Source organism: Diceros bicornis, chromosome 17 (genome assembly GCF_020826845.1).
Source record: "Diceros bicornis minor isolate mBicDic1 chromosome 17, mDicBic1.mat.cur, whole genome shotgun sequence".
NCBI classification, from domain to species: Eukaryota; Metazoa; Chordata; class Mammalia; order Perissodactyla; family Rhinocerotidae; genus Diceros; species Diceros bicornis.
Genome location: NC_080756.1, coordinates 2,804,270 through 2,816,799, shown reverse-complemented (window position 1 = coordinate 2,816,799; position 12,530 = coordinate 2,804,270). Strand labels below are relative to the sequence as shown.

The window sequence follows — 12,530 nt, the reverse complement described above, 5'->3', positions numbered from 1 at the left end:
TCTTTTTCGAAGAAAGCTTGCAGCAAACCTAGGAAATCTTTGATATTGGCTGCACATTCATTCAGGGACCAAGCCTGCCTACCTTCCCTTCATCAGTGATTATCAAGGGCCCTTTATCTCCACACTGCCTGACTCATCCCTGATAACATCTCCGATTCATGGTTACTCTAACAGGGTTTGCATCTGTCAGGTAATTGATTCCACCTTCCAGAGTCGCTGAGTCACAGCACTGGAGTCACAGGCGTTTCTGCTTTACCACATAGCGGAAATGGACAAATCATTTCGGCACCCCTGCCCCAAACTGCCTCTGTGAGCTGAATGTAGGTCATCGCAGACGGGGCTATGAAGCAAGCTGCTGCAATTTCAGGATACACTGCCTCCTGCCTTCTAGATGTAAACTTAGCCTCTCTAGAACACACCATTTTCCCCTATTGTTTTGATGAATATTTGCCTTCAGCACAATATAACTAACATTTTGAATTGAGTAGCATTTGAATAGCATTTCAATTTTGAACGTATGAAACACCTTTACAGACCTTAAGCCATGGAATCTTAAATCTTGCAGATGAGGAACACAGGCTCAAACAAGTTTCACCAGCTTGCTCAAGGTCAAGCTGGGATTAGAACATAGCTAATTATAACCCCGAAGCCAGTGTTTCCCAAACTACCTGAATATCAGGATCACCTGGAAGACCCCACGTACAGGTCCCCAGGCCCCACCTCCAACTAGTCCCAGGGGAGGATCACAGGTATTATCCCTCTACAGTCTATTATCAGCTATTTGGGGCTTGTTTTTATTTGCTAGGTGGACGTCAGCCAAGAAAGGAAACCAAACCAAAGTACTTTATTTTTATAAGCCAAAAAAGATGTGAATGGCATAACAAATCCTATAGCAGCTTCTCTTGAGCTGCCTCTTTTCTCCTTTCTGGGGTGGATTTTATCAGAAAAGGATATGAAAAGAAAAGCAGAGATTGGTGTAGTGGCTGCAGGGCTAGACTTGTAAACCACCTCTGAAGAGAAAGCCCTGATTTATAGGATTTGCTGATTTCCGTGGTGTAAATACTCCCATCATGGCCAATTTCAAACTACTGATGGTTCAACAACCTGCTCACGAAATTCTGAATATTTAACAATTGGCCCCAAAGCCAGCTCCAACATACTACTGGGTATAGCATACATAGGGAGAAACTGAACGATTTCCCAACAGTATCTAAATTGTCCATTGTGTGGTTCGAATTGGTCGTGAACTCCCCACACATCACCCTATCTGTTGGCCTCAGTGCCTGCCCATCCTCACGTCTTACTTCCTTTCTGAAGTTATGCCTCTTGTGGATCTGGGGCATAATGCAGCCATGGAGGGGACTGGTGAGTGGGGCGTGGAGTGGAAGGCAAGTGGACGTCATCTTTAGGATGACTGCTCCTTCCCTCCTGCCTGCCTTATAGCAGGGGTAGTACTATAGGGGAGTTGCCCCTGCTTGAGGGGCCGCTGTCCTTGACAGGCCTCGCAGGCCCAGGGTGGGAATGAAATGTGAGATGAGGTTTAAGGAAACTTGGCTCTGAACCTGAGAGGGACAAAGGGCTGGGTCTTGCTGTGCCTCCACTCACCATAAGAGCGCAGGATCAGTCAGCACTAACGTGAAGTTGACCAGCATGGGGCTGAAGATATCACTGGCCTACCTTTAATCCCCGAGTTAAGCTGGAGGGAAGGCTGGCTCCCAGAGCCCCACATGCCCAGGCCCGTGGGCACCGCTGCCGTTAGTCCCATAACAGAGACTGCTCTTGTGCCTGGAGTGGCCTTTGTGCAGCTGACTCATCTAGGGAAACTGAGTGATGATGGCTGTCTGATGAAGACTGGGCCCTGAGCACGCTAACATGACTAATGCCACCACAGGTAAAATACCATTTTCCAAAACCAACATGAATGATTCTAGGACCACTTACATTCTAGATTGTTCTTTGGTCAACTTCCATTAGTTGGAATAAATATTTCCCGGATGTCTACAACCACCACAAAGGTACATAATCCATCCTTGAGCTCCCTGGGTAGGCAAACCCAACACTGCCCTACATAAGGACAGACTTATTTTGAATGTTAACTCACTTTCATTCCAGTTGAATCCATTTGTACAATAACTCAATGCCCAAATATACTTTTTCCTGACTACAAAGGGAGACATTTCATTTATCCTCCAAGAAGGCAAAGTTAACAACTCCCAAATGAATCAACCAGAGAAGTGAATCACAGTAGGACCATGATTTTAGCATAAACACTGCAGAGTAGGCAGCATGGGTAGATTTTGAGTAAGAAGATCTAGATTTAATTTATCAGCTATGAGATCTTGGTCCAGTCATTTCATCTAAGAGTGTTTTCCCATCTGTAAAATGAGGATATTTACACTTAAATCTCATGGTAACATCGTCTACCACGTACTATGCATGTTTATCATGTTTTTTATCTGTAATGCTCAAAATCACCCTTCAAGGGTCCTTCAGTTGGAGTTCAGACTCTCACAGAGATCCAGCGATGAGACCAGAAACGAACATGCAAACCCTCCCGTTTATGTCTACTTGTGCACGTGTATCCGGGTTCTCGACCAGGGACACAAGGGGATCTCCGGATCTGGGGTGAAGATGGAGGAAGAACAGAGGCAGTAGGTGTGCGCATCTTGGAAAAACTTTCCATTTGACTCTGATGTTTGCTCCCCAGTCTAGTCTATGAGATAGCAATTTCAACAAAAAGACCAAACCACTAGTTTATAAGATTGACGTGGGTGTGTACCGTCTGGAGGGAAGGCAAGAACCACAGAGAGAAATGAGGAAACTTTTAGGATGACGGAAATGTACCTTGGTTGTGGTGTTGGTTTCACAGATGTACACAATCTTCCAAAGTCACTGTGCTGTAATTTTTTCTAATGACTACAGTTTATTGTACATGAAATTATGCCTTAATAAAATTGATTAAAACATTGAATTGCCAATCCCAGCTCCTAAACACCAGCAAATCTCACGGAACGTTTCTCCTGGAACACTACTCACCCACCAACCCAAATGCATGTCCTCTGAGCTGCTCTTTTAGTGTGAGCGCTGGAACAGTACTGATCCCTCAACACTATTCTCGCCCCTGGGCCACTGAGCGGGGCTTTTAACAGGCGGTCAGTGGCACAGCCCAAAGCTCAACTGTCACGCAGGGCCTGGGATAATGACCTTGGCCTCATGAGAACCACACCGTGGTCTCGAACACCAGACAGATCAAGTCCCTGCGTGTGACTTATTCACGGTCTGTAGCTTGGGTGAGACAGACCGAGTTATACACAATTCTCCGACGCTATCAAATTCTTTACTGTAAATCAGCAGTCACCCACTGAAAACTTTGTCCTAACCAACTGAACTAACCAACTTTTGAGGAAGAAGACAATGATACCTCTAAGCTTCTAGAGAGACAGTAAGTTCCAAATGTATTTACAAGTAAGATGCTTCAGTATATGTTATACATTTGTATAGAAGCCAATACGATGTGTTCTAAAATCCAATTATACACTAATTTCTAACTTTTATTTCCATCTTTAGTGCCTTAGTAACTTTTTTTAATCAACAAACTGTTTTAAAAGGTCAGCGGAATATAAGCAAAACGTCATAAGATCTTTAACAAGCTAACATTGTGAATCAATGATTTGCACAAGCACTTTTGACCAAATTAAGCATTTTAGAACACTGTTTTCTAACCAAAAAGCACGAATATTCTGTGTATTTTATTTTCAGTACCTTATGTATATTATTGTAAATATCTTGTCATATTTTATGAAATCTATACTTAGAAAATTAAATTTATGAGTTGCAAGATAAAGAGTAAGATAACAGAACATGTCCTGTGAGTGAAGATGTATAGTCAAAGTCTGTGTTAAACTTTTAAAAATGAGCCTGCCTTGGAAATTCTATATTTTTCTTACATTCATGCAAAAATATTATGGACTCAGCTTCATTGCATATGGTGGCTGCAAAAGAAGCACAACATTTGATTAACCTATTATGAGTAGAATGTTCCTAAAAGATAATTATTTATCTTTTAGATTAATAAATTTCTGGAGAAGCCAAACACTTGAAACAAACAAAATTGAAACACCTGATCAATTTTTTACTTCAAAATGTCTACAAAGTTTTAATTCTCCATTATACAAATAATTTTTCAAAATTCAGACATTATTCAAATGTAAGCCAAAGTCCTTATACAAATAGAATACACACAAAGATCAAAAAATATACATATTCTCTCAGCAAACTTTGTTACATAAATAACAGAAATATATACAGCTGGTATTTTCAATCTAAAATACAATTATCTTAACACTGCGACCACATCTGAAGGTACTAGAGCCAAAAGAGACACTACAGCAAAAGTTAAATGATGAGAAATTCATTTTATGACATCTACAATTATAAAGATACAGAGAATCAATCTTAGGGGAACGTACACTTTACACGCAGATCTTCTTTTTCACTTCACTGTGTTCCTGTTTTAGAATATTCGCTGGATGGGTGAATTCCACAACCCCTCCAGCAACCCTGACCCTGCCACAAAAGCCAGCACACGTGAATAACTACACAATCTACGTCTTTGCACTCTGGCGCAGATGTAAAAAGAACTCTTTAAAAGTTAAACCTGTATGAACCTGTGTTAAAATTTTCCAAGTAAGCTAAATTGGCTACTGAAAAAAATCAAACAAATCTTTTAAAGTAGGAAATGTTAGAAAAAACCCAAACCCTTGAAAAGTCTTAACATAGCAAAGCAATAAAGAAAAATTATACCAGTGGTTCCCCAGAAAAAAGCAACTCAAACAGGTGTATGTTTAACTACGTTTTGCCCCAGAAATTCTCCTTCCTTTTCTGAGCTCGTGCCAGAGTCTGAAACGCCCGGAGACTAGAAGCTGCAGAGCGAGCAGAAATCTCAGATAATCTGTCCTCATCTGCAACGAAAAAAATCACATCTAGTGCAAAGAATCTCTCTTATAAAAATGTTTTACAACATTAACAGAAAAGTAAAAGCATCAAGTTTTGTAATGTCAATATTGACTCGGTTAGAAACAAGTAACCTATTACAATATAAGATATTAACATTTTCAGGATAGTTACAGTAATTTTCCAAATTTACAGTACTTAGAAATCAAACATCTTACTGTTAAATGAGCATTCTGTTTCCTTCATGAAATCCCACAATGTCATTGCCTAAACACATGGCCTATGATTTCAGTATTACTTGGAAATAATTCATCATCATACTGTTTGTCCTACTTTAAAACGCACAGCTGCTCTGAGAAAAAAGCTTTTTAAAAGTTTTTAAAAACAAAATGCCATAGTTTAACATGGTACTTACATCACATTTCTAAAACAATCTCACTTAATGTAGAAATAATGTTTGACTTTAATTGCTACTTTCATTATTACTGAAATTCCTCATTATGAGTAAGCAAATCTATTATAAGATTATTTGTAACATTGTTCTTCTATTAAAAAGAAAACAAAACTGGATTCAAAGTGTCCACATATTTGCATTTCAAAACATAACAACTTGATTTCTAATTGATTCATATTTCACTGAATTCTGAAAAAAGTCCCAAACTTGCTAAGAGGAGAGAAAACCTTCAACATGTGTGAACTTATATAAAGTATTAATTCAAATTTACTTTCAAATCCAATATCTCTAAGTTCAATAATTTCATACTTCTTAGTATGAATTAAAATAGTAATTTCAATTGTTCAAGAATTCAAAATTCCTCCTGCCACTATTAGAAGCAAACGAATTTGTCAAAATGAAAACCACACAGGAGGAGAAAAGCCCATTTTCCCTAATCATATTTTCTGAGAATTGAAAATTAACAAGAATATACAGGCATTTGAAAAAAATGACGGATATAATGCTGGGCCAAATTCCTGAGGCCCCAGCTAGCCAAGTGGAAAAAGAGGAAGAGTACCAACCTCAGTGTAACACGAGGCACAATCTCGCACCATCTGCTTGCCTAGAAAAAAGGCTTTTGCCCTAGTTTACTCATCTGTAAAATGGGGATAATTTCACCCTCACAGGGTTTCATGGATCCAGTGAAATAACACATGGAATACTCTGTAAACCATGCAGTGCTAATCAAATGTGAGACCGTTATACCACCACAAATGACCAGATAATACCCCTCACACTCTTATCCTGTGTTATCCGACTATGGAAATACCTTCATCGTTAAAGGCTTCACGCTGAGGTAACTGGAAACTGTTCACCCTTGCTTTTCTCACTTAAAAAAAAAAAAGAAGAAATTATCCTTCAAAGCCACCCAACAGTATATCTTATTATAGCAAACGCTTAGTGAAAGGAGGCTGTCCAAAGTTTTATTAGTTTTAAATCTTTAATAGGAAATCCTATCAAAGGGTCACTCATTAAATTATAAGGTGCTTATTTAGCAAATATGTAAACAAACAACAGATAACCTCCTAGAAGTCTTTTCGATGATGATACTGATCTATTCCAACTTTAAAGAAACCTACTGGGCTTCTGTTTAAAGATGGCAGATGGACCACATACGTTTACAAGACTGACATAAACCCACAGGACAAAGAAAACAGCCATCAAGTTCTGGAAAGCAGAGCAGCTGGAAGAGCCATGAGCATGACCATCACCCCATGGCTGGGTCCTGGGCCCACACGGGAGGGAGACTGAGAAGAACCAATTTGTCCCCCAAAGACCCAGGGTCTGGGAGTACCGAGCACCATGGAAAGCTGGAGTGAAGGTGAGACTGAACCACGAAACTGGTTGGAAGTCTTTTTACAAAACAGTCCATCTGCCAGAGCCTTCTTGAAATTTGCACAGCTGGGTATCGGTGCCTCTCCCAAAACAGGAATGGAGGTTTTGTCTCTCAAGGTTCATCAGAGCCACTCTGACTACAGGACACCAGGCCCCACTGAGGGCACAGGCACCAAATTCACAACAGGGGGTTATACGGATCATTCATCTCCTCAAAGAGATGAGACACGCCATCCATGACCTGAGAATAGGGTGCTGTACGAAAGGAGGATGGAGCATTAAAAAATTCATAGAAATTAAAAATACAGCAAAATTTTTTTAAAAACTCAAAAGCAGGTAAAAATTAAAAATCAGTAACCCTTTCAGGGGGCTGGCCCAGTGGTATAGTGGTTAAGTTCTCGTGCTCTGCTTCAGTGGCCCAGGTTCATGGGTTTGGATCCCAGGCGCAGACCTACAACACTCATGCCATGCTGTGGCAATGACCCACATACAAAATACAAGAAGACTGGCACAGATGTTAGCTCAGGGTGAATCTTCCCCAGCAAAAAAAAAAAAAAAAAAAAAAATCAGTAACCCTTTCTAATTAAAATAAAAAGACAGAGATGGAAAATAGGAGAGCAAGATAAGAAACTGAGACCACGTTCAATACATCCAATGCCTGAATAATGGGACAGCCAGAAAGAGGAAACCGAAAATGGAGGGGAAGAAACTACTGACTAAATAATGCAAGAAAATTTCCCAGAAGTGAGGGACCGAGTTCCCAGATTGAAAAGGTCGACCTAGTACTAGCAAAATGAAAAGAAACGCATTGTAAAATTTCAGAGTATTAGGTACAAAGAGAAGATCCCAAATGCTGCCAGGAAAGAAAAAGCCACGTACAAAAGATTAAAAATGAAAAGAGCATCAGACTTCTCACTAGTAACAGCGTTAAGTCAGAAAGGAGCAGAGCAACGCCTAATAAAACTAAAGGAAAATAACTTATGACCTCCAGTTCCACATCCAGGCAACATGTGGCAATGCCTGAAGACCTTGTTGGCTGTCACACCGGCCGTTGCCTCTACGTGTCAGGGAAAGAACCTGAGACACGTCACACTTACGAACGGGAACTTGGGTACAACATGACTGAGTGTTCAAAGATGAGACTTTTCCTATTTAAAAAAATCTATTATGTTAACTAAAAACTAAATGACAATTTATTAACGTATGGTACATACTTACAGCCCTTGTACCTATTAGTATAACACTTTCATTTTAAAGGACAAAAATTAAAACCAAAGTAATCACCATTGTGCTGGAATTCTGGGTCTCTCAGAGAGCCCTGAATGCGCCTCGAGGGATGCCAGTAGGACAGAGCACAGGGTGGAGGAGGAGGCCGCCCGGGGGACTGTGCTAGGTAGTCTGGGACTGGTGAGACCGGATGAGCTACCGCAGCAAGTCTGCGGACGTCAGAGTCAGAATCCTCCCTCAAAGGCAGGGGGTCAACTGTTCTGATACCAGCAGCCGGAGAAGTCAGCCGAGACAGAGCATGACTTTCTTTCTAAATGACAAAACATAAAAGATGCATGTGCAGATAGATAAACAAACATTTATCATTTAACACACAAAAATATAACCATAAATGCAGAAAATAGGAGGAAAATTTACGTTAACTTCTATGTGGGGAAGATTTTATAAGCCTAACAACCAACATAGATCAACATACTTAGCTATATAAAATATAAATATAAACATTAAAAAATAACAGAAAAATGACAAACATAGGCAAAACATACAACTTATATGACTGACAACGAATTATCATCATTGCTACATAAATATTTCTTTAAAAAAGATAAACCTACTTAAAAATAGAAAAAAGATTTGTGGAAGCAATTCATATACACACAAACTACAAACAGTAAATATATTTCACTTCACTAATAATCAAATAATTACAAAATAAAAGCATTGAGGTACTAATTTTTCACTTACCAAATTACAAAGAATAATTTTCTAAAAAACATACTATAATACCCAGAGCTGGCAAGGATGGAAAAGATGGGTACTCATACAGTGCTGTTGGGAGGATAATCTTTCAGGGAGGCTGGCAAAACATAGCAGAAGCCTTAAAATTTTGACGACACAATAATACTTGGGGAGTATTTACATAAAAAAAGATAATAACAATATGAACAAAAATGTAGCTGAAGGATGGATTTCTTTATACCATTTTCTAAAAAAAATTAAAAATAACCATAGGTATGTAGTTTAAAAAAACAGGCTTCAACAATAAGCATCTGGTTAAAAAACTATAACTATAGACGGCATGTCAGGTCACTATTAAAATTAGATTATAAATGATATTTAATGATATGAAGTCTGTTCACAATACATTGCTAAGTGAAAAAGAACAGATTAGGAAAGCTTATCTACTATACAGTAAATACACCATCTACCTAAATAACTCAGAAATCCCACAGCGGACGGCCCTGAACAGTAGGTGTGATGTCATCTATTTTCCTTCAGTTTGGTCCACACTGGCAATGGATCACATCTAAAGTCCCTGTAGGACTGCACTTCTCAGGAGAATGCAAACCAGTGAGATCCACCACAGTTCTCGACTCCCCCGACTCTCCCTGTAGCCGCTGCCTCTAGTTATTGACTTCTGAGCATGTCCCCATGAAAACGTGCCCTCCACGAGGGCGGGGATGCTGTCTTGAGCACCCACGACTCCTCAGGCCCTGGAACAGTGCTGGGCGCAGAGCAGGAGCACAGAAGATACTGAATGGGCAAATGAAGCAACACTCCTGACACTCCCCTCCCAAGACGGCTCGCGTCCCAGGTGCTCTTATTCAGTGCACGGCACCCGCCATCCATCCTGCTGTGCAGCCAGAAACCCAGTCATTCCTGGTGTCTCGTGCCCACTGTCCAACCCAGCACCCAGCCTGACACTGCTCCCCTTACACAATTCCTCAGCTTCATCCCCTTCTACATATGCCCACCCTCCCCAGTCCAAGCTATCCACAGCTCCTGCCCACACCACCGCAATGGCCTAAAGGGCATCCTGTCTACTCTGGCCTTTCACCGGCTTCCCATTGCTCCCAAGATAATGACAGAAATTCTCAACAGCACTGTTTTCCAGGCTCTTCGTGCACCTGCTCCCTGCCACCCACCATCTGTCTCTGTCTCTTAGCCCCCGTCCTCTCTCTCCACTTATCTGGGCACCTCCTCCCCACCCTTCTCACCTGTTCCACTCTTCCTCTACATCTAACTCAACTAAGACTCCTTCCGAGAGGCTGCCTGGCCTCTGGGACAAGGGCAGTTCCTCCAGAATAGCACTATATACTTCTTCTTCCAAACTCTTATTAGTCTTCATTTTACTTCTTTGTTGTGACTCTTTGATTTATGTGTATCTCTCTCACCAGACTGTGGGTTCCATAAGATCATGTACCATGGCTACTTCTGCTCACTACCATTACCACTTGCGCGTATTAGATAAGAAACATCTGCTGAACGAACAAATGAAGTGAGCGGACACACACTTGGGTTTTAGTATCGTTTATAAAATGTGAAAATGGCACTTGACGATCAAACCAATACGACGAGAATTCTACTCTCAAGTTCTGAGAGACAGTGTTGTTTAGGGACTAAAAATATGGGCTCAGAGGACACACTATCTGGAGCCAAACTCTACTCCCCCATTCGGCAGCTGTGTGACCTCAGTTTCTTCATCTAAATGAGAATAATAACAGTAAATCACCCCCGCCCCGAGTCTCATGAAGACTGAACAAGTTAACGCACATGAAGTACTTCACACAGGGCGCAGAAGCCAGTAGGCGCTCAGGAAATGCTACCCATTATGATCATCCCCACGTAAGTCAGCCAGATTGCTGCTGCCCCAAACACCCACAATTCAAGGTGTGCTCTTAATAGTCATAGCTAACAGTGTTGTTAACAGCGAAAAAATTTCTGGATATTATGACTATATATTCTTCCTAATTCCTATGGCAAAAAGAAGATATAGAATGATATTAATCAAGGGCAATTGAGTAATGGGGATAATTTATTGGAAACAATGACTTACAGATTTAATTTTATTATAATATTAGCTTTTATAAGAAAACAAAGGGGAAAAATGATTGTGTATATCAGGTTTAATGACTCCTCTGCTTACCAGGAACCAAGGGGCAGACAACAGGAAATAACCAAATCCAGCCTGGTACAGCCCCTGGTAGTGCTGGCGGCAGAAAATTCACATGGAGGGGGTTCTAATTCAGTTGTTAATAAGAAACTTGCTTATTTGAGAGGAGTTTCTAATTAAAATGTCACAACTGTATTGTGTGTACAGTGAGGTGGAGATTGGCATTAAAGTGTTAAAAGACAGTACTGCTCTATTTTAATTAAGTACTTAATTTTATTTAATTATTCAAGAAATTAATTCCACAATAAATGAAAATAATACAAATAACTCCAGCTGCAAATAGGGATTGGAGCCACCCTCTTCAGCATAGTCAGCCCTGTGGGCGAAACTGCCTAGACATGCACACCTTCCAGGAAGCAGCCTGGACTCCTGAGGGGCAGAAGAGTCCACGGGGGCAAGAGATTCCCGACACCTGATTCTGACCAATCCTCTGACCGTATTCCTACGGCCACATTTCCTTTCATAAACCAGCGTGCACACGAGCAACAGGAAATGGTTTAGATACTCTGTCACTCCAGTAACACTCACTCAACACGTGCTTAATGAGGACCTGCGATGAGCTGGGCTCTGCCCCAAAGACTGGGGTTGGGGGACTGGGCTCTGACCTCATCTCCTGCCTCTCCCGACCACCTGGAAACTCTCTGCTGTGCCCTCTGGAACTCATGACAGCCAGCAGCAAGAGCCCCTGGAGAAATGCAACCTCTTCTCTGCTACTTATCCCGATTATACATTAGGCCTTGTCATCACTGGTAACCACAACCTCCCCATGATCTCAATTTCTGACCACCACCTCCTAACTTTAAAACTAACCCCCACAGGCACCCCAATTCCAACAGGTCCTCAAGTCTGCCAAGACCTTCCATCCCTTGCTCCTGTCACCTTTGCTCTGTACCTTACTTCTCAAGTCCTATTTTCCCTCCCTAACCAACTCGACCTCCACAGCCAATCATTACAATCACTCTCTACATTTATCTTAACTCCCTGGCCCCCTTTCTCACCTTGTCTTACTCCCCTGACAAACATGAACCCCAGTTAAATCCAACTGTCTGCCTATCTGGCACCTCTGCAGCCAGACGTGCCTGGAGAAAAACACACAACCTGCCCTGACACCAAATTCGTGACCTCTAACCTAGAACGGCCCTGAATGTCGCCTTGCAGTATCACACGTTTCTCTGGCCCACTCACTCTCCCACCCTCTGAGAAGACCACGGCATGCCGCCTTCTCTCTCCTCCGACTTCCACGTTGTCTTCCCCAGCCTCATTCTCAGCAAGGATCTTTCTTCACATGCCGACAGGAGCAATCAAAAGAGACTTTCCAAAAGCTCTTGCCACATCTCCCAAGACCTCACCAGCGGCCCATGTACTCTGCCTTCCCTCTTGTAACAGTGAAGGGCTGTCACAGTGCCCAGGGCCAACCGTTCACCTCTCCACCAGATCCTACACCCTTTCTCTGCTCAAGAACATCCTTCCAGCGACTTCCTCTCACTCCCACATCAGCTTTTCTCTCTCTCTAAAACTGTTCTCATCAACATACAAACATGCTGTTACCTCCTCCATCTTGATCTC

General features: G+C 41.5%; 1 protein-coding gene across 2 annotated transcripts in view; it reads right to left on the bottom strand.

Annotated features, from left to right (window-relative positions):
* Positions 1–4,115: 4,115 nt before the first annotated feature.
* Positions 4,116–12,530, bottom strand: part of MDM1 (Mdm1 nuclear protein) — a 29,842-nt gene continuing 21,427 nt past the window's right edge. For both annotated transcript variants that reach the window (XM_058557681.1, XM_058557683.1), the window contains 3 exons: positions 8,069–8,321; positions 6,219–6,278; positions 4,116–4,961 (listed from right to left, as the gene is read on the bottom strand). In XM_058557681.1, the coding sequence (XP_058413664.1) occupies positions 4,849–4,961; positions 6,219–6,278; positions 8,069–8,321 (426 nt within the window). In that variant the 3' untranslated portion in view covers positions 4,116–4,848. The remainder of the gene's footprint in view (positions 4,962–6,218; positions 6,279–8,068; positions 8,322–12,530) is intronic.